This window comes from Schistocerca americana, chromosome 7 (assembly GCF_021461395.2).
Source record: "Schistocerca americana isolate TAMUIC-IGC-003095 chromosome 7, iqSchAmer2.1, whole genome shotgun sequence".
Taxonomy (NCBI): domain Eukaryota; kingdom Metazoa; phylum Arthropoda; class Insecta; order Orthoptera; family Acrididae; genus Schistocerca; species Schistocerca americana.
The window spans coordinates 291,993,263-292,015,837 of record NC_060125.1 but is presented as its reverse complement, the minus strand read 5'-3'; the positions used below and the strand labels follow the sequence as shown (position 1 = coordinate 292,015,837).

The 22,575-nt window shown below is 42.3% G+C and overlaps 1 protein-coding gene across 1 annotated transcript in view; it reads right to left on the bottom strand.

Moving 5' to 3' along the window:
* The window catches only part of LOC124622884 (myrosinase 1-like), a 37,903-nt gene extending 15,598 nt beyond the window's left edge, over positions 1-22,305 (bottom strand). Inside the window, exons 1-7 of the mRNA XM_047148676.1 lie at positions 22,122-22,305; positions 15,730-15,863; positions 11,641-11,775; positions 11,292-11,414; positions 6,772-6,955; positions 4,846-4,940; positions 1,319-1,466 (exon numbers count right to left, since the gene is read on the bottom strand). Of these exons, the coding sequence (XP_047004632.1) occupies positions 1,319-1,466; positions 4,846-4,940; positions 6,772-6,955; positions 11,292-11,414; positions 11,641-11,775; positions 15,730-15,863; positions 22,122-22,305 (1,003 nt within the window). The remainder of the gene's footprint in view (positions 1-1,318; positions 1,467-4,845; positions 4,941-6,771; positions 6,956-11,291; positions 11,415-11,640; positions 11,776-15,729; positions 15,864-22,121) is intronic.
* Between the last annotated feature and the right edge of the window lie 270 nt (positions 22,306-22,575).

The window sequence follows — 22,575 nt, the reverse complement described above, 5'->3', positions numbered from 1 at the left end:
TTTTTACTTCTCTGTTCATTGTAACTATCGTGTTTGTCCCATGATCTCAACCATTTGTTGTAGAACATCTTTTTTAGGTTTGCTTCAACGCTGTGAGTCCACTATTATGGTCGCCACTTTCTTTCTACTTCTTGCCTCCCCAGAAATTAAATGCCGCTTCACATATGCATTTTTTAATTCCTTGATACTTATGCTCCGCCGTTCCTTCTTCTAAGTGCTTGAGTTTTTTGACAACCATAATTTGTAAATAAATTGTACAGACTCTTGTTTCAAGCTGTCTAAGTTGTATGTCATTGTGTCCACAGCCCTGGTGGGAATATTTCGCTCTTTAATTTACTTTGGCCCTTGGATGTTACTACCATGATGTACGTAAAAGGAAGTGGTCGGGCCACATTCTGCATCTCTGGAATTTTTATATTGAGTAATAGTCTATTATTGATACTTCTGCTTGCGGGCAAAGAAACCATTTAACATCTTCAAGGACAATGTCTCACACATATCCACTAACATTATCCCATTGTCATTTACTGTGTCATTTCCATCCCACTACTCCACTTTAGGTCGCCGCCACAGCTTTTCGAATGAAATCTCCCACCAGCTGTTCCCAATGACGGAAGACACACTACGTGGTCGCACATTCTACAGTGGTGTCGACATTGCTTCAGCGATTTTCCAGAAGTGAAGGCAGATCCGCGAAGAAGTGCTTGTTGTCTCTATGGAAATATGTTGTAGGCAGTATCAGTACTGTTTATGGCTGACAGGATTTTGAAACTTTCCTTGTTAATATTTGATGAAAACGAAAATAAGAACCATGAAAACTTAAATGCATATCCTAAAGACAAAATATGTCGATAAACTGTTACTGAATGCAGTCTGCCCTGGCTCGCGTGCCGGCATTCGCCATACGGTCTCTTTATCGCTTTGAAGCAACGCTTGCTTCCCAGTCGTTGCTGTCGCAGTGAACACATACAGTAAACCACATAAAGCACTACGCTGCTACGTGATTGTTCAAGTGAATGGACATATAAAATACCACCCCCACATAAATTTTTGTTTGCTGCGAGAGACAAATCTACGTTTGCTGTTGTTAGTGAACGTCTTATGAAACAGAGCGAATAAATCCATCTCCATATTACATAAATCAAATAAAGTATATCTACCGAAATGACAGAAAAAATACGCCTGAGATTTCTAGGAGATCCATGGAGTATAGACTCCTTGTGTAGAAGTGTCTCCCTGCGCTTTTTACATCAGTTCAATATTTATTACTAAGGAAGCGAGTGCAACAGTTGATGAAGTAGTTATCAGGTAAGCCCACCTCTGATGTACTCGACTTCGCTAGTGGTGAAGGAAGGCAGCCTGGACACCCCTCTGCCCTCGGCCTTGCTGTTGGCATCCACTCGCAGCCGCACCACTGAAGGGTAGTCTCCTTCCGACGAGAAAATAGGGTGTGCAAACAGGCCGCCCTGAAATGTACAGAATAGTATCTTAGTACACGACGTGCCTCTAGCACATATTCAGCTATCAATGAAGCGTTGAGGTTCCTGGTTTAACGCTATGTGCTATCTCTGATAATGAGCCTGTATTTGGTGCTCGAACGACTCGATTCCATGACTGTAGGGTCATCAGGAAGTACCTTACAGGCTTTGATGAGTTAATGTGTATCAAAATATGTAATATAAATAGTCATTTCTTTTGATAATATTGATTCAGAAGCTTAACGCTGCCACATCTTCAAGGGCCCTTAGTATCTGACAAAAATTTCACAGTGGTACCGCAATCTGTTCTTGAGAACAAAAGAGTTTTAACAGATAGACAGAGGGGTCAGATGCGCAGAAAAATAGTCCTGTTCTGATATACTGTTTCATTTTAAGATACTATAAGAATATTCAAAGACATACAGGCATATATACAGAAATAAATAAACATACGAACAAATGAAAATAATATTTGGCTAATAGAGATAATCGTGATAAAAACAGGTAAAAATTGAATAATAGTTATTATTTCTGTCTCTGCTAGTGATAGAACAGTTCTAAATGAGCAGCAGGTGGGTGTAGAAGAAATGTGAAACATAGCATGCATTCAATGATGTACCTAAAGATCTCTCAAAAAAGAGAGGTTATTATATAGTTTGATGTCCCACAGATCATCTGAATGATTCTCTATCGAAATGATATGAACTAAGATAGATTACAGATGTACATGGTACATGATTAGTTTTAGGATTAATGAAGACATTACTTTCTAGTCCTACTCATACCCATACATTAGTTCTTTTCTGGATACTACTTTTTAAATAGATATTCGTGCGTGGAATAAAAGAAGTAGTCCATGATAAATGGTTTTAGCTTAGATCATAACTCGCTTTCCTATCTGTTAGATTTTTTATGCTATTAGGCAAACGATCAAAATAAATTTTGCATGATATTGAACTCTTTTCTGGACCATTGACAACTTTAACAATCGGTAATAAGATCGTTTGTCGCCTAGTGTCATAGGTATTGTTTTCACTATTCTTCTCGTCTTGAGATAGATTATTTTCAACGAATTGCATTAATGAATATATATGTATGGTAACGATGCAGTTAAAAAGCCTGACTCCTTTAAGTGATACTACATAACGACTGTAGATAAACATAACTTTTTTCTTCTCCTTTGGTGCAGTCAATAGCTTCTTTCTGATTTATGAGTTGTCCCAGACAATTATGCCATAAGATATTATTGATCATAAATAAGGAAAATACGTCAGGAGGTTGGTTCGTTCATTTACAAGATAAGCAATCTATGAAGAGCAGAAGTAGATGAACTTATTGGGTGAGTAACCTGGTAATACGCTTTTTCCAGTTACAGTTCACATCAATATGTGCACCTAAAAATTTGGAGCGTTTTACACTATTTACTGACTCTGTTCATGTGCTATATCAATTGCTGGTTTGATACTGTTTGTTGAACAGATCTGAATATAGCGCCTTTCTTCAAAATTTAGGGGTAGTCCATTTTCAGAGAACCACTTGTTAATAATTCTTTGTGACACCTCGTTAACAAACTCTTCTGTTACCTCCTCTCTAATGGGGTTTATTATCACACTAGTATTGCCTGCAAACAGTACCGTTTCCGTTTCTTGAACGTCAAGGGGAAAGTCATTCACATATATAGGGTACTGGAGTGGGCCCAAAATTTAATCCTGTGAGACTCCTTCTGTGATTTCTCCCGAGTTACTTGTCCTTCTCGAGCATTCTCTGAATTACATAGCACAATTTTTGCATTCGGTTTGTTAAGTGTGATTCAAACCAGTTGAGTGCAAAGACTCAAAATGTTAAGTTTTCTATGAGTGGGGCATGGTCTACACTACCAAATGCTTTGGAAAGATACTAAAAAATACCAACCGGTGATATTTTATTATTTAAGGCTTTTAATATTTGGAGGGTGAAATTCCCTACCCATGTGATATCTTACTTATTTTACTGAGGACATTACTTGTTAAGTCAGGAGAACTTTTCAGAATTTTGCTTGAAATTCCATCAACACCATATGAGCCTCTATTTCTATAGAAATTTTATAATACTATTGGTTTCAGTGAAGGATGGTGGTGCTTCTTGTAGTTACTTTACGTTTTTTGGATTGACATCTGTAGTATATTTTCTTGCAATTTGAAGTGAAACTTTTAACCTGCTCATTTCTAAAACGGCTGTTAAAAGTACTTGCAACACGTGAAATGTCAGTCACAAGATTGTCATTTAATTAAATTGATGTGGTACATTTTTCATCGATTGACTGTCTCCCACTTGACAATATCCCACACAGTTCTAATCTTGTTACCTGCAGTATTAATCTCTGGTAGGATGTGCAAACTTCTGCACATTTTAAGGCTTTCCCAATTATCTAACAGAATTTTTTGTAACATGCCAGTAATGTCAGATCTTGCCTTATTCTAGCCTTCATGTAAATTTCCCTCTTCCTCTTACATGACATTTTAATTCCCTTAGTTACCCACAGCTTATTTGTTTTTCTGGTTAACTGTCTAGCAAAGCTGCTTTCAAATTTTGGCAAAAATTTACAATGGATTGAATTTGACCTTAATATCTATTTATACCTGTAGCTCTTTCCATACCACCTCTTTTAAATATCTCTTCAAAATTTGTAGCCTGTTGTCATGGGTGTAACCTGTATCATTAATTTCCATTACTTGTATGTCATTATCAGATAGTCTGTTAACTTCTGGATAGACATTAACTGTGTCACCAGGGTGCTACATATAAAAATATGTTTCAGTCAGGGTCCAGCTATCTTGCTGCGTACAGTTTGGAATATTAACTACATAAATTGGAGTGAACCACAAAAATAATGATTTCAGTTAATTTTCCTGTCTGTATCTTTCAAAAAAAATCATTGTAATCTTCACAAACTATTAATTTTTGTACTTGTTCAACAGGTAGCCCAATTATGCATCTTGTTTTCTTATAAGTAGGTGAAAGTTTCCTATAGGGAATCTGTGGACGGTTACAGGCACAAGAGAAGTAGTCAGCAGAAACAACTCACAAGCATATGCTTCTAGGTTCTGATATGTACAGGAAACCTAAGTGTATCTACATATCCGATTTGTTGTCCAACTTTTACATATATTACAATCCTCTTTTTTCATGTTGAGTGACACTGTTTTACATAGACCTTATACTTAACATTTCTATCCCTATTGCTATATGGTACTGAGAGAGGCGATGATACGTCGTAGCTGAACTCGACGGAATCCGACACTATATTAACATTCAGCATAAACAAAAGTAAGAATAATGAAGGAGAAATAAGAAGAAGCGGTTTCCGATGCCACAGACGGGGGCTTACCGTAAATTGTAGTGACCTTTCGGCCGCCTCTGCGTCGTCAGCAGAATCCGTGGCGGGCTCCGACCAATCAATGTTCAGCGTGATGCCGATTTTGCCTGAAACAGCCCCATTAAATATTTTTTCTTTTCTTCATAATGATGTGCCACAGTCATAATATATTTCTTTAAAGTCAGTGCCGCCATTAGACTGTTGTTTATTTGCAGCGTTGCACTGTTTAAAGCAGTTATTGTAATACATATTAAATAAATAAACAATTTCACGACGCGTACACAAGTATAAACATCTAACGACAGGGTGAACATAAAATGAAAGTGTCTTTTGAGGCATAACCTGTTGCCGTGGCATTTCGGGAAAGAGGCACCATTCATATGGCTGCGTTACCCCACAAACGTTAACGTCGTCACGGGGACTGTAGTTCCCGCTTTTTGCGCTAGGAGCGTTGCTGTTGCGTCACATGACGTGGCGGTCCACAAGCTTGAGCATGTGAATCTCGCTCACAGGTTACCAAAGATTGCCAATACCTGCTGTAGAGGGTAAAAGCTACAGGGAAAGACAAATACTCGAATATATCTGATAAATAATTGAGGACGTTGGATGTTAGTGCTAGATTTGCAGTGGTCCGCATCAAACCAGTCGCAAGGCTGATGACTGCAAGACAATAAAAGGATGGAGGTAGATATGGCGTGTCCACACGAAATGTGTAGGTTACACGTGTTACGTGCAGGGAGCGATGTGTTGAACTGATGAAAAAGAAATTGTTTTGAAGCCAATGTCGCTGGAAAATACGGCTGGCCCTGAAGTCTTTTCCTAGTGACAAACAATCATAAGGCATAAAATATGGCAAACAGCTGAATACTTTTTATCTTGAATTGCATGTAAGATATTCCCGTTTTTTCTACATACATAATTATTGTTATTTAGATTGTTACAGTGCCCAGTGGTGTAACAACAGCCGATTCAGACACCATTTGCAAACAACATGGACACACACCAGGAGAAATTCCAATGTGTGCGCTGGTATCAGGAGACAAAATCACCAGAAACAGTCCGGAGAAAATTCCAGCCTAACTTCTTGCGATTTCTCACGAATGTGTCTCTCACTGAATTTTGCTGCGTCCTAGGTCCAGGCCTGCATGTTCTAGGGAGATCGCAGACACCCCCAGTTTCCTTAAACTTCGCAGACGACACCTTGATGCTATTAACACCTGGTGGCTATCTATGGTACGACGCCAGGAATTTTCTCTGGATTGGTTTTGGTGACTGTGCCTCGTGATTCCAGAGGACATACTGAGATGCCTCCTGGTTTGAGTAGATGTTGTTTGTAAATGGCGACCGATTCCGCTGGGCCCTGGAACAAACAAAGTAACATTAGGTATGCATCTACACAAAGACTTGAGTATGTCACATGCAATTCGAGACAAAAAGTATTTGTCTGTGTGTCACATTTTATGTCTTATGAATGTTTACAACCAGGAAAAGAGTTCTGCGACACCCAGTACTTTTATTTCACAATGACCTATTTCCATAGATAGTTGCTGTCACTATCTGGTATTCAGAAATTTAAAGTGCATCCATGTAAACCACATATTGGGAGTACACATCGTGAGTGGATGGATATCTATGCACTTTAAATTTTCAAATGTCAGATGATGACAGCAAGCTTCTGTTGAAATCGGTCATCATGAAATAAAAGTTTTATTCAGCGATTTTGGCTTAAAAACAATTTTCTTTTCATCAGAAGAAATATTTCCCAACCACGGTGGACAACACCTCGGCCGCCTGCTCCATCAGCAACGTAGGCAGCAATGTTGGATAAATGTTGACAGCAACACTACTGAGGTCAAACGTGACTATAAGCTGTAGCCCATGCAAGCGCCCCTTTAGGAGCGCGCCATTATCAGTAGTCACACGGGACAGGCCGCTCACCTTTCTGTGTGGGCCGGAAGTGCTCGTCGTAGAGGTGCCAGGCGCCGGCGTGCGCCAGCAGCACGGTGTGGCCGGCCTGGTAGTCGCCGATGCCCGACGCGTTCACGCTGGGCGCCTGCTGGCCCCATGTCGCGTAGCCCTTGGTGAACATGTCCGGTTCGTTTATCGTGATCCACAGCTTCACCTGGTGACAAAAGCGTTCGTGTCTCCCACAGTTCCATCGAATCTCCTGACTGTACATTCGTTGGATGGTCGGTTGATTTGGGAGAGGGGACCAAACACTGAGGTCATCGGTCCCTATATATTTGTAAACGAAATAATAAATAGCAATTTGAAGTAGTTCAAATATACAACCACATTCGAAAATTAAAAACTATGTCCACAACTGTCTCGCCACCAGTATATCAATGGCAGGCTGGCACTGTCGACTAGGTGTGGATCCAGCAGACTGTGCTCATTGAGACTGCAATCTCCACAAAGAAAATTCCTCTAAAATTGTTTATACTTTTACGTAGAACTGCTGTTGAAAATATAATGCAACACACTTTTTTCCGGGCAAAATTCAGTTAAAAACATTTTAGGTGATTCAGTAACCATTGAACAGTGCACGGCTCCTGTTAGTACCGTTATTGTTTAACATTTTGTCCCAGTACTGCCGTCTCGTTTCTTATTCGATTTACTGGCGTCACTAAGTTGCTGGTCTGCTTGCCCGTGAGTGGTAGCAGCAGCGCTTATCGATAAGTGCACTGTCGATCCGGCCGGAGTGACCGAGCGGTTCTAGGCGCGTTTGTCTGGAACCGCGCAAGCGCTACGGTCACAGGTTCGAATCCTACCTCGCGCATGGATGTGTGTGATGTCCTTAGTTAGGTTTAAGTAGTTCTAAGTTCTAGGGGACTGATGACCTCATATGTTAAGTCCCATAGTGCTCAGAACCATTTTGCACTGTCGTACTATCTCTGGAGCGACCGCTAGTATTTCCGGGTCGTGGTCTGTCGGAGTTCAGTTGGGACGCAGCGCCAGTGAGGTGCGGACAGTCAGTATTCGACGACCGCTGGCGACACACATGTACTGACCGACGGAAGGAGACTGGAGCGGGAACGACCGTTGGTTGGTCGTTCGGCCCGTCGTCTCACCGGACGACGTCAATTTGGACTTCTGAACGTTTCTGCGCCTCGTCAGTTGGTCATCGTGCCGGACGTGGGTCGGTTCCTTGTCAGTGGCCAATGGGCAAGTGTTCCCTCTGCATGGTGGGGTCAGAGCCAGTGCGCCCGTGTCACCGTGTCTCCGGGTTCCGAACGGACATCAAGGAGTCGGGATGGAGCTGCAGTGAGGTCCGGACAGCCAAGACTCGCCCGACCGTTGCCGACTCACATGACGTGAGTGGGGACGACGTTGGTTGGTCGTTCTGTCGGTCGTCTCATCGGACGGCGTGTATTTGGTAGCCAACTGCTTATGGTTGGTTGGTTGGTTTGGGGAAGGAGACCAGACAGCGTGGTCATCGGTCTCATCGGATTAGGGAAGGATGGGGAAGGAAGTCGGCCGTGCCCTTTCAGAGGAACCATCCCGGCATTTGCCTGGAGTGATTTAGGGAAATCACGGAAAACCTAAATCAGGATGGCCGGACCCGGGATTGAACCGTCCTCCTTCCGAATGCGAGTCCAGTGTCTAACCACTGCGCCACCTCGCTCGGTCAACTGCTTATGGGTTCTCTGTATGTGTCGACTTGTGACTCGTCCTTGTTGTTCCACAGTGATTGCTTTTAGGATTGTTCGAGTTCTTGTGAAAGTGTTTTCGTGGAACTGTGTCTAGCTTGTGTGATTTCGACTGAGCAGTTATGTTAATGCTGTCTGCGTTCTGGAGTAGGCAGTCGGTCGGTTGGGACAGAGTAGCGAGTGTGTGTTTCTTCGCCGTGTTGATGCTGTCCGGCACGGCGTGTAGTTCGACAGCCTTTGGTGTTTGTTTGTATATTTTTGAGTGGTTATTGTGCCTTGGCTGTTTTTAGACGCCAATTATGAAGACGTAGTGCTGCTGGTATCTTCGTCCTCGGCTGTTATTTTCCGTTGCCGTGCCGTTGGTCGGCGGAAGGGAATTGATTAGGTTGTTGGTCGGTCCTTCAGCCGTCCCTGGGTCGGGTTGCCATCTGATTACATAATCTTATTCTTGGCTACCTATCTCACTTAACCTTACGCGAGAGTTACCTCCTCAGACTGACCCTTGGAACACTTCTGAGCACCATTGTTTTGTTATTTTTAGATTGTGATTTTTGTCTCAAGTACTGTGCGAGGCCTTCAGCCGCCTATTAATTTAGTTTGTTTTAAATTTAAAATAAGGCCTTCAGCCGGCCTAAGTTAAAACTTTTAATATTCTTGTTTGAACTAGTTTTTGTAAAGGAAAAAAGGGGAATTTTGCTTGCTAATCCTTGTTATGCAGGCCTTAAGCCTCAGTTCTTCTATGTATGTTAATGTAAAATTTTTGTAACTAAGGCCTTCAGCCGCGTGTATTCCTTAAGGCAATTTTAATAACTTGTGTTCGGGCCATCAGCCGTATTGTTTTTAAATCCTTTTAAGGGCATGTGTGATTAAATTTTTTAGGAAAATAAAGTTTGTGTGTTTTGTGCAACTGACGGTAACTGATTTTGGCCCCTTTCCACAAATATAACCTGATCCGCTCCGTCCTCCGAAACCAGATTTCAACCATAGACGAGGTTGACCAGCTTCTGCAAACTTTAAAAAATCGCAAGAGCTGTGCCCCAAATGGAATAAACGATAAACTTACTAAGTATGGTGGGGGGGGGGGGGGCGGGTGCTGTGCGAACTAAGACTGTTGCGTTCATTTAATAAATGCTGAAGGAGCTATGAAATCCCTGATGACAGCAAAACGGCCGAAGAAATTTCTGTTTCTCGTGTCCAGAACACGTTTAGACATTCGGCTTGAGCGTATACAAAATTATTTTGCGGACTTAAGTGAAACGTTGAGTTAGAAGTATATATACCAAGTTGTACTTTAATATCTTGTTATAAGACTAAACAGTTTTAAACGGAATAAATCTAACCAAAATAATTTAAAAAATTTCGAAAAGGAATTTGCTCCGGTCTTCCCGAGCTGCCTATACAGCGTCGCAATGTTGGACTTTAAAAATCAGACAGCCAGGAAAACATAAAAATATTATAATATTGCAATGAGTAGCCAAAAGCCATGCGATAGTGGTATCCATATATCTAGATGGCGATAGTAACGCGTACGCGAGGATAAAAGAAAAGTGCATTCGTGGAGCCGTCATTTGTACTCAGGTGATTCATGCGAAAAGGTGCCCGACGTGATTACGGCCTCACGCCGGGAATTAACAGGCTTCAAACGAGGAGTGGTAGTTGGAGTTGTACGCTTAGGACATTCCATTTCTGAAATCGTGAGGGAATTCAATACCCCGTGATCTCTAGTGTCAATATCGCAACGAGAATACCAAATTTCGGGCAATACCTCTCAAAACCTACAATGCAGAGACTGACGACATTACTTAAAGACCTAGAGCAGCGACGATTGCGTACAGTTGTCAGTGCTAACAGACTAGCAACACTGCCTGAAATAACAGCAGATATCGACGTGGGACGTAGGGCGAACGTATCCGTTAGGACAGCGCAGCGGCATTTGGCATTAACGGGCTATGGCAGCAGACGACCGACGCGAGTGCCGTTACTAATAGCACAACATCGCCTGCAGCGCCTCTCCTGAGCTCTTGACCATCTCGGTTGGACGGTAGACAATTGAAAAACCGTGGCCTGGTCAGATGAGCTCCAATTTTAGTTGTTAAGAGCTGATGGTAGGATTCGAGTGTGGCACGGACCCCATGAAGCCATGGAATCAAATTGTCAACAAGACACTGTGTACGCTGGTAGTGGCTCCATAATGGTGTGAACAGGCTGGTGAAAAGTAACCAATCATTGGCAGTAAATGGTTATTTTCGGCTATCTGGAGACCATTTGCAGCCATTCATGTATGTCTTGTTCCTAAATAACGATGGATTTTCTATGGACGACAGTGCGCCATGTCACTAGGGTACAATGTTCGTGATTGGTTTGAAGAACGTTCTGAACAATTCGAGTGAATGCTTTGGCCACTCAAATCGTCTGACATAAATCCCATTGATCATTTCTGAGAGATAATCCAGGTACCAAATCGTGCACAAAATCCTGCGCCGAAAATTAACTGACAAACAATTTGAAAATCTTGAAGTCCGGAGCATACACTGGCGAATTTTAGAAATGTTGTTCAGAAAAACAGAAATGTAAAATCTAAATTTAAATGTAGCGAACAACCTTACGAAAGTGTTGCACTGGAGCGTAGCGCCATACGGAAGTGAAATTTCCACGATAATCATTACAAAAAAGAAGATGACAAAAGATTTTGGAATACGGCGTTACAGAAGAATGCTGAAGATTAGAGCGCTCTTAATGGATAATCCAGCAAAAAATAGTGAGAGTATTAAAAATACATAGTATCTACGATTTCGATTGTCAACGTACCCTGTCACCGAAGTTTTCGAAGAGAACTTTCGCGTACTGGACGTAGTATTCTGCGATTCTTGGATTCGTCCATCCACCCAGTTTCTGTAGCTCAAATGGTAGATCCCAGTGGTATATGGTGACCTGGAAGTAAATGTAATTTAATACTGTTTTGAACGTCTCAATGCGCACAACTGCATATTCAGTTAAGTATAATACATACGGGCAACGGGAATAAAAAAATATACAAGAGAAAAATAGTAAAATTTTACAAGATAGCGTAAATTTTGGGCTTCGAAACACACTCCAACAAGCATGCTACTATCTATTCTGTATCAACAGGAGGTTATTTTTATAGCTTTCGCCTTACCAGCGGTTGTATGCCCTTCTCTAAGAGGGCGTTGATCAAGTTGTTGTAGTAGTCAATTCCAGCCTGGTTGATAACGTTGGTGTCACCTGTTGGCAGGATCCTCGGCCAGGAGATGGAGAATCGGTAGAAGTTCGCCTAAGACAACAACAAAATACTTCTTAAGCTACCGCCTTTATCTTTACGAGGTTGAAGACAAACACACTTACGTCGGAAACATCCTATAAATTGTGTACATTTTTCTGGTTTATGGCCTCTTGAGTATTGAACTGAAACGTAGAAATAAGCATACCGAACAAGTTACTGTCATTCTCAGCAGATAACACCGCGTAACAGTGCCTATAGCCCAACTAGTACATTTAGTTCATCTAATTTCATGAAGTATCCACATGCAGCTGAAGTCAGTCTGTGGTGATTAGACACCGTACAACAACAAAATTGCTGGGATATAATTTCTAAGTTTCACTCGCTCTTACGAACAGTACCAGACATTTTCTAGTGGACTAAGTGTGATTCGGCGGACCAGTCGACGTGCTATATGAAGCCTGAGGGCTTTGTAAACCAGAAACGCACGTGTGCAGCCCTATGAACAGGACTGCTGTCTTCTTGGAAGATGCAAGCTCGACAGAATACCCAGCATGAAGTTGTACAAGACAGGGCAACAATTCGTCTCTGAGAACGTTCAAATAAGCACCTTTGTTGGCTTACACGCTAACCTGAATGAGGGGATCCCAGATATGGTACGAAAGACACCCTGAAAACATCACTGAACCACCTCCAGCACGAACCGCACCCTCCACACATTGCGAGTTAAACGCCTTACTGGGCCGTCGGTGCAAACGACGCCCTGCACTACTCATACAGACGCAAGATTATGACTCGTCGGGTCTTACTACACGCCACCGATCAACTACTGCCCAATGTCTGCGTGTTGAGATGTATTATTGTAAGGACACTGTGAGTATTCGCCATTCGCGAGGTAATCTACTATTAATTTCACGTCATGCAGTTCCCTCCGCATTGCACGCTGGGAAACTGGTAGAGGAGGATGTACAGTCACTGATGGCAGAAACTGTTGTCGGGTGAGAAAACGACTCTCATTGATATTGGGCGACGTTCATCACCGGTGTCTGGTGGTTAGGATCTTCTTACGTCACTGTTAATACGCCCTGTTATTTGCAAGACAGTGGCACACATTCCTGGTGGACACATTAAGGAGTCAGCACTGATACATCAACAAGTAAGACCACTTTATTCTTACACAGCTCGTGGTCTAATGGTCAGCGTTGCCACCTGTGGCTCATGGGGTCTTGGGTTCGATTCTCGGCCGGGTTGGAGATTTTCACTGCCCGGGGACTGGGTGCGTGTATTGTCGTCATCTTTCATGAAAGTGGCTAGATTGGAGTGTGTTCAGATTGGGAATGTCTACGGGCACTGATGACCATGCAGTAGAACTTCCCACAAACCAAACACCATCACTACTTTATACACACTGTGGTCATAACCACGTCCTAACATGTCAGCTGTTGTGTGATGTTTACGCGTCTACTCATCTTAGTGCACTGATTCCGTGTAACCGACTAGCATATACCGATCTCTTCACTAACTTGACTTAACGGTGAAGGTACACATGACCTCCCAAGACCCAATGGGCTCTAATAAGTGAATGGCAAATATCTTAAGTAAACAGCAGTACGCTTTCATATGTAAATTTTGACCTCTTCATTAAGCAATCCGTTTCGAAGTTACATAACGTCGTCAGCAGTCCCCTTGATTACAATAAATCGGAAAATCTAATTGCGTGTGGTTGTTGTAGGAATCGTAATAAGATAACCGATCCTCGCAGAAAACTGATATAAACGACATGGTCATGCGGTTCATGTCAGAGATTTGCGGACACTGTTTATCTTATTGTGGCTTCTACAATGAGTACACGCAATTGGATTTGTTAGCGGGCTTGATGACATTGTAATGTAACATCGAATCTGGTAGCTTAAGAAAGATTTCAAAATTTACGGCTAAAAATATACTGCTATTTGCGTCAAACTGTCTAGTCGATGTCCCAGCCACTATCTTCTATAAAGACGGACGTACAAAAGTGACAAGTATTTGGTCAGATGAGTTTACTAGATGCTCATTTGGTCAGGTTACGTATTTAGTGTAGCAGTTGACAAGGATGCCTCCGGCGTTCGACCTGTTAAATCATATTAGAACGTGAAACTTCATTGAAAATAATTTGTTGAGGAACGCCCACAAAAACTTTCACGTTTCGTCTGATACAATGTTAGTATCTTATCCACGAAGACTACAGTCGTTTTCTGTGCAAGGCATGCGGTACTGATTTTACAGCTAAGGTACATCCCCAGTTTCTGTTTCGGATAGCCCTGCTGTCAGCTGGTGGGCACGTTAGGAATGAATAACAGTTCTGAAGAACCAAACAGCAACTTTCCCCATCAGGCCAACCAGTGCTGTGACGGCACTGTCGTTGTTGCTCAAATTTTCCAATTTTAACTCATCCGTTTTTAATATAGGTGTTGTGAATCACACAGGGTGGAAAGGACCTGCTCCTCTACCCTTTGATGCACCGTTAAAGACATTTTCTGAGCTATTTGTTGTGAGTAAGCCTCCAGCAGCTCATATTTCTAGAGAGACTGAATGGACACGTCCACGGAAAGTTTACTTAACACGTCGTCTCATGTTTAGAAAATACCTGTGGTTTGTGTAGTACTAAAGTTTACTACTGGACGCGGTTCTAGTTGGCAGCTCTTGTGGATCGTTTCGCGATTCAGCTATAACTGAGAGTGAATTTTGTAACTGTGCATATATTTAAATTTCTTGTTGTATTTTAGATGACTATGTGAGAAGGAAGACGGTGAAATACGGTGTCGGTACATGAACTGTTCTGATCTAAAAGCTCAAAGAGGGCAGTAGACGAATCACGGTCAACAGTCCCAGATGACATTCTCCATTAGGCACTGCAAGGATGCCTGGATTTGAATCCGTGTCATTAGCTAAAAGAGTATAACTAAATGGTGCCAGAACCTCATCACCTCTTCTCTGCCAAATGCTGCCAACGACATTTTCTTTTCTCCCCTCTCCAAGATTGGAATCCGTTTCGAGAGCTATTCCTCAAGCATGCAATTACGAATCCAGCAGCTTCATTTTAACTGACGAATGCCGTTTTACTTTGCACTCGTTTCCAAGGGTCAACTTGATGTGCAATTCGGACAGAGCGGTTCTAGGGGTCCAGATCCTCACCCAACATGGATCAGTGTTGCAGAGTAAATGGCTCAATAGGGATCTGCATTACCTTAGCTGTTCCTCTACAACACTACAGTAGTCAGACAGTAGTAAGTAGTTGACAGATGTTTTTGTAGAATTAAAATTCTTCTGTCATGGCCTTGAATCATTATGTTATTTCTCTGGCAACATCACACTTCCCACTAACGTAGTATAGGATAAAATGAATTCCCCCTACCAAACCTCTCAGTGCTATACAGTCGTATCGGTATATTGGCAAGGTAGCGGCGGTGCCTTCACAGCAGGAGGCTAGAGTTTCCTTCGTTCGCAGAAAAGGACGCAGTACAAAGGAGAGGGGCTTGAAGAGCACATTGCGCGGGGTGTTTGATGCCACCCTTACCATTTCACAGTAAACAGGTGCGAAGACACGACATTTGTTGGCAAAGCTCATAGACACTGAGTGTACAATTGGTGCATATGTGCATTTCCACAAAAATCGCAGGTTTTGTATTATAAACGTGGGAGCTCGCTTCATGTTCGTGTGTTAGTTTTGTCCTTCACAAGAGACATTTTCCGTGGCAATTGTACACGAACTAAAATGGAACTTCCACAAGCTGATTGTGTTAAACTCAATAAAGAAACGGATTGGCGGATTTTCACTATAAGGAATGCAATATGTATGAATAAATTCCTATTTTAAAGTGTTATAAAACTCGTAAAGTGACAAATGTACGGTCCGCGTCCTCCACTCCACCACGCTCCGTCGATATTGGTTGTTGAAACTTCCGCGGGCTGCTTCGCAAGTTACAGTCTCACGGCAGCAATGAAAATTGATTAGAGTATGATACTCACCCCTATGCTGGCTAAGGCCTCCACATCTTCCTTGTACTTGTGATAGGAGTCGGCAGCAACGTCTCCATTTCTGCCGTCAGTTGTTAGATTTGGGAAAGTGTGAAGCAGCCTGTCCCATATGCTTTCGCCCTTCCCTGTAAACAATGCAAAAGCACTTCAGTTCAAATGCCCCTGAAACTTTGGACAGTATCAACTACATAAGACACCAGTTGCAATAGTGAATGACGAATTGAAATACCTTTCTTAATTTAATATTAACATATCCAAAGGCTTCAGGCAGCGAAAGTATTTATTACACCTAACACCAAACAAGGTTCCATGAAGGACATGATATTCGACGATACACGATGTGACCAGTAGAGATCACGGATTTTTTTTACATTTCACTTTACTCCCTTGCTAACATTTCGAAGAGTATATTAAAACCTACCTGCATAGTCAGAGACAATACAACACCTATCAGAAAAATCGAAAAACAAAAAAAGCACAGTTTAGAACTATTATTGGACTACACTGTTATCAAAAAATATATCACATACATGTTAGCAAGATCATCAATAGTGATTTCGCCATCGGTACTACCTGGTGGTAATCAATCAGTTTCATGTTGCTGGAATTGAAATAGTTTTAAATGCTTAAAAGCTCTATGGCCGTAATAACAATTTAACAAGTAACTGTTAGCAGTAAGTAATTTCAAGCACCTATGAGAAATGTCTGCGTTTCGTTACAGTATGCTACATCCATTTACCTCATTCAGTAAGTGTAAAAAGTACAGTTTCCAGTAAAATGTAATTAGATATTTGGTGCATTGGAAAACTACCTTTGCTAAGATGTAGTAGGCTTTGTAGTCATCATAACAGCGTACAATTCAAGGCTAGTCTACAGACTTATAGAATTCACAAAGGACGTCAAAGCAACAGAAGTTATCGGGTAGGAGATAATGAGACTTGTGTAACGTAAAATTAAGTACTAGCTCTCCACAGAGTTTGATCTTAAAACATAGATCAGACGGGCTGACCGGTTCCCTTCCGCTTGTATTTTGGAAAAGGTCAGCCGCAAAAGGGAAAAAGTGCTGGACAGGTAACGGCTACACAATCACGTATGCACTGTCTGATTCAGAAGCAATATCAAGAGTGCTTCTGATAACACTATCAGGCCTACAGAGCAGGTAGATATTCTAAGAGAGCAAGTAGAAAAGAAGGGACCTTTAAAAAAAATGAGAAACATTTAATCAACTGATCATCACCTGAAGATAGTGCGTATTAATACAGATACGGCTAACAGCTTTAAATATCTCGGTGAAACCGTGAATCTGAAAATCAGCGAACGATATGCTAACACTAGGCGATAAAAGATGGTCACTGCTTTTCTCAGGACATAACTTATATACAAGACAAAAGCTATCTCAAGAAGGGCTAAACATTAGAACACGACGATTGAAACAGAGGGTCTGCACAATAGTGAAAGGCTCCGAACGACGTGGCTGTCGGGGATAACTGATACGGTGTAATTGGGGGTCTTCCGTATTATTGTGAATAGAACGCGTATGTTACGAGAATGATTCTGGAAGGTGAGAAAGGAATTTGAATGGGCTTGATTACGTCGCGTAGACATCTTCCATTGCACAATGCACTGGTCAGTGACTGACACGTTTCATGTCTTCCATTATGAGCAGAAGCTGAATAAGAGACAGACGAAACAAGATGGTTTACACGAGAAATACTGCAACGATTCTGGATTGCAAGGTGTCCTTCTCTATTGTGCTCTGTTGCTGAACATGGACTCTAATGGCTGTTGTTAAGTTAAAAAGTATTTGATTTACTTCTGCAAAACATACTGCGAAGGAGAGAGCAATTTGGAAGCGCTTTATGTACAGCCTTTGACATATTCGTCTTATTCGAGTTATATACGTTTATATGACGCATTACTATTGTGAAATACTGCTACAGACAACTTTTAGACACATTATTGTGTTACACCCAATACATAAAAGGATTCGCGGACTTTTACTATAAGTAATACACAACGTATGAATAAATTTCTATCGTCAGGTGTAATAAAACTCGAAAAAAGTGATAAACGCATCAATCTTTTCAGGAAGTTTGTTTGCATCAGACGACAAGAACTAATTTTTAATACGTTCTGTGCCAAAATTAATGCATTCATAAATTCATTTTGTTGCTCATGATGATTACATATCTTTCGTTGTATGTAGTGTTTTCATCAGCAAACATTGATAGTGGAAATGGGTACTTTCATTAACTACATTTAATAGGGAATTCCAGCAACTGCTTCTACATTTAAATCTATATACCTACATGTACATCTGCATGGATATTCGGCAAATCACATTTAAGTGCCTGGCAGAGGGTTGATCGAACCACCTTCACAATTTTCTATTATTCCAAACTCGTATAGCGCGCGGAAAGAATGAACACCTATATCTTCCCCTACGAGCTCTGATTTCCCTTATTTTATCTTGATGATCGTTCCTCCCTAGGTAGGTCGGGGTCAACAAAATATTTTCGCATTCCGAGGAGAAAATTGGCGACTGGAATATAGCTGCATTCTTCCAAAGCAGAAGTCATGCAGTAAGGAGGTGTCAGAACTGTGCCCACGTCACAGTACACCTGACAGGTCCTCTGGGTGTATTTTCTTGGAAGAAAAATGAACCAAGAAAACGCACTTGTGAATCCACACCGCACCACACAGTCACATACAGCGAGTGCATAAAGCGAGTTCAATAGCTCTTCGTGCACAATACGTGGGCGGCTTGAAAGTAACCCACGTTCGGCAGTTCCGTGTGTTCACTGCACTCTTTAGCTAAAATGGGCCTTCGTCACTCCGTATAATATCGCCAGGCCACATCACGTCAGTATTTCCATGCGAAAGAATAAACGTTGCGGAAGATGATGAGGTTTCAGTTGCAGCAGTGTCTGGACCTTGTACGGGTACTGGTGTAAAATGGACCACCAAACTTTCCGAGCAATCCTCTTGACACTACATGAGCAGTAGCACTGCTCGGAGCAAGTGCTGCATGGTCAGTTACACCAACAGTTACCACGTCAATAACTTCAACCGCGATAGGACGCCTTTCACTTCCAGGTGCCACACCAAGCTCACCCATGTTTTCGAATGTCATTGTCAACCATTTAATGACTTGTGCCTCTCCCCATATCTCTCATCGGTGATACTCTGCCAGTGCAGCACTATATTCACTGTCGTTCACATAAAACAGTTTCACGAACAGTGCACATTCTCTCTTCCTGATAGCCATAATGTTAACTAACGTTATGGATTGTCAAATGAGAGGGTCGTCGTCATACCGTCATACAAACAGTGTACAGCCCCAGATTTGCAACTGTTGAGAAAATCTGGAACTAGTTTTTGTTTCCAGCGTAAATCTGTTCTGCATTAACGCAATAGGATATCTACCAAGTCTCATTGCCATATTGTAACTACAGCCCACAATGGACCTCCGTGAGTGACTGCCCTTTAATTGTAATCACCTAGTATCACTTTCTCTCAGTATCCAAGTCACTCGCTATCATAATTAATATGAAGATTGAAGATAGATTAAGGTCACTACAGACAGAATTAGTGATTCTGTATGGCGAAAATTGGCTATATATGGGTGATTTTAATTCCAGGATTGGAAATCGAACAGAAGGGTATGAAAAGGTTATGGGCAAATTTGGAGAGGATATGGAGGCCAACAGAAATGGGAAACAACTCTTTGATTTCTGTGCCATTATGGGCTTAGTAATCACAAACTCATTTTTTTAAACATAAGAACATTCACCGGTATACTTGGGAAGGCAGGGGAACCCGATTTGTCATTGACTATATAATAACAGATCAAGAATTCAGGAAGGCTGTGAGGGACACATGTGTATTCAGGGGATTCTTTGATGACACTGATCACTATTTAATCTGCAGTGAAATTGGTATTGTGAGGCCGAAAGTGCAGGAGGTCAGGTCCATATGTAGGAGAGTAAGAAATGGCTGGTTCAAATGGCTCTGAGCACTATGGGACTTAACTTCTGAGGTCATCAGTCCCCTAGAACTTAGAACTACTTAAACCTAACTAACCTAAGGACATCACACACATCCATGCCCGAGGCAGGATTCGAACCTGCGACTGTAGCGGTCGCGCGGTTCCAGACTGAAGCGCCTAGAACCGCTCGGCCACTCCGGCCGGCGGAGAGTAAGAGTGGAGAAACTTCAGGATAAGGAAATCAGGCACAAGTACATAACAGTGATCTCAGAAAGGTACCAGTTAGTTGAATGTAGTCAATTACAGTCATCGGAGAAGGGATGGACAAGGTATAGGGACACAGTACTAGAAGTGGCTAAAGAATATCTTGGAACAGTAGTGTGTAAAGGTAGGATGAAGCAAACAGCTTGGTGGAATGACACAAAGGCAGCCTGTAAAAGGAAAAAGAAGGCGTATCAAAAATGGCTACATACTAGAACTCAGGTAGACAGAGAAAGTTATGTTGAAGAAAGAAACAAAGCCAAACAGATAATTGCAGCATCCAAGAAGAAATCTTGAGAAGACTTTGGAAACAGGTCGGAGACTTTGGGTCAAGCTGCTGGAAAACCATTCTGGAGTGTAATTAGCAGTCTTCGAAAGGAAGGTAAGAAGGAAATGACAAGTATTTTGGACAGCTCAGGAAAACTGCTGGTGAATACTGTTCATGCCTTGAGCAGGTGGAGGGAATATTTTGAAGAGTTGCTCAATGAAGGTGAAAATACGATCAGTAATGTTTCAGATTTCGATGTACAATGGTATAGGAATGATGATGGAAATAGGATCACATTTGAGGAAGTGGAGAAAATGGTCAATAGATTGCAGTGCAATAAAGCGGCTGGGGTGGATGAAATTAAGTCGGAACTCATCAAATACAGTGGAATGTCGGGTCTTAAACGGCTACACAGGAGAATTGAAATGGCGTGGGAGTCGTGACAGGTTCCATCAGACTGGACGAAGGCAGTAATCACACCAATGTTTAAACATGGAAACAGAAAAGATTGTAACAACTACAGAGGTATCTCTTTAATCGGCGTTGTAGGTAAAATCTTCTCAGGTATTGTTGAAAGGAAAGTGCGAGTAGTAGTTGAGGACAAATTGGATGAAAATCAGTGTGGGTTTAGGCCTCTTAGAGGTTGTCAGGAGCAGATCTTTAGCTTACGGCAAATAATGGAGAAGTGTTACGAGTGGAACAGGGAATTGTATCTATGCTTTATAGATCTGGAAAAGGCATATGACCGGCTTCCTAGGAGGACGTTATTGTCTGTTCTACGAGATTATGGAATAGGAGGCAAACTTTTGCAAGCAATTAAAGGTCTTTACATAGTCAGGCAGTAGTTAGAGTTGACGGTAAATTGAGTTCATGGTTCAGGGTAGTTTCAGGGGTAAGACGAGGCTGCAACCTGTCTCCACTGTTGTTCATATTATTTATGGACCATATGTTGAAAACAATAGACTGGCTGGGTGAGATTAAGATATGTGAACACATAATAGCAGTCTCGCATATGCGGATGACTTAGTTGTGACGGCAGATTCGATTGAAAGTTTGCAAAGTAATATTTCAGAGCTAGATCAGAAATGTAAGGACTATGGTATGACGATTAGCATCTCCAAAACGAAAGTAATGTCAGTGGGAAAGAAATATAAACGATTGAGTGCCAGATAGGAGGAACACAGAACAGGTGGACGGTTTCAAGTACTTAGGATGCATATTCTCACAGGATGGCAACATAGTGCAAGAACTGGAAGCGAGATGTAGTAAAGCTAATGCAGTGAGCACTCAGCTACGATCTACTCTCTTCTGCAAGAAGGAAGTCAGTACCAAGACTAAGTTATCCGTGCACCGTTCAATCTTTCGACCAACTTTGTTGTATGGGAGCGAAAGCTGGGTGGATTCAGGTTACCTTTTCAATAAGGTTGAGGTTACGGATATGAAAGTAGCTAGGATGATTGCAGGTACTAGTAGATGGGAACTATGGCAGGAGGGTGTCCACAATGAGGAAATCAAAGAAAAACTGGGAATGAACTCTATAGATGTAGCAGTCAGGGCGAACAAGTTTAGATGGTGGGATCATGTTACACGCATGGGAAAAGCAAGGTTACCCAAGAGACTCGTAGGTTCAGCAGTAGAGGGTAGGAGGAGTCGGGGTAGACCAAAGAAAAGGTACTTGGATTCGGTTAAGAATGATTTTGAAGTAATAGGCTTAACATCAGAAGAGGCACCAATGTTAGCACTGAATAGGGGATCATGAAGGAATTTTATAATGGGGACTATGCTCCAGACTGAACGCTGAAAGGCGTAATCAGTATTAAACGATGATGATGATGATGATATATAGGATGATGAAGGCAGACCTACCGTCAGCGTTCCAACCGCCCTCAATCTGATAAGCTGCGGAGGAGGCGCCAAAGAGGAAGCCCTCCGGGAACTGGTTCACGGCGTTCCCGGAGCCGGCGGTCGTCGGCGCAGCCCCCGCCGGCGCTCCCAGGAGCACGGACAGGGCGGCCACGACAGCCAGTAGCACCTCTTGGCGGCGGGACATGGCGGGACATGCCGTCGTCTGCGCACCGTCCGCTATATAGCGATGCTTATCTTCTGCGCACCGCCCAACATCGACCCTCGTGATCCCCCCGAAAGCCCGACAAAGCTTGCCGCCGCCACGAACGGCTAACGCAGATCCTCCGTAAGTTACACACTACACTTTAAGCCGACCTCGTCGTTCCGGACCAGTTACGAGATGATCCGCGATTAACATCCGTACAATCTCGGATAATCGTGTGTGCTCACCGAAGGTGAAAATACTACAGGGCCA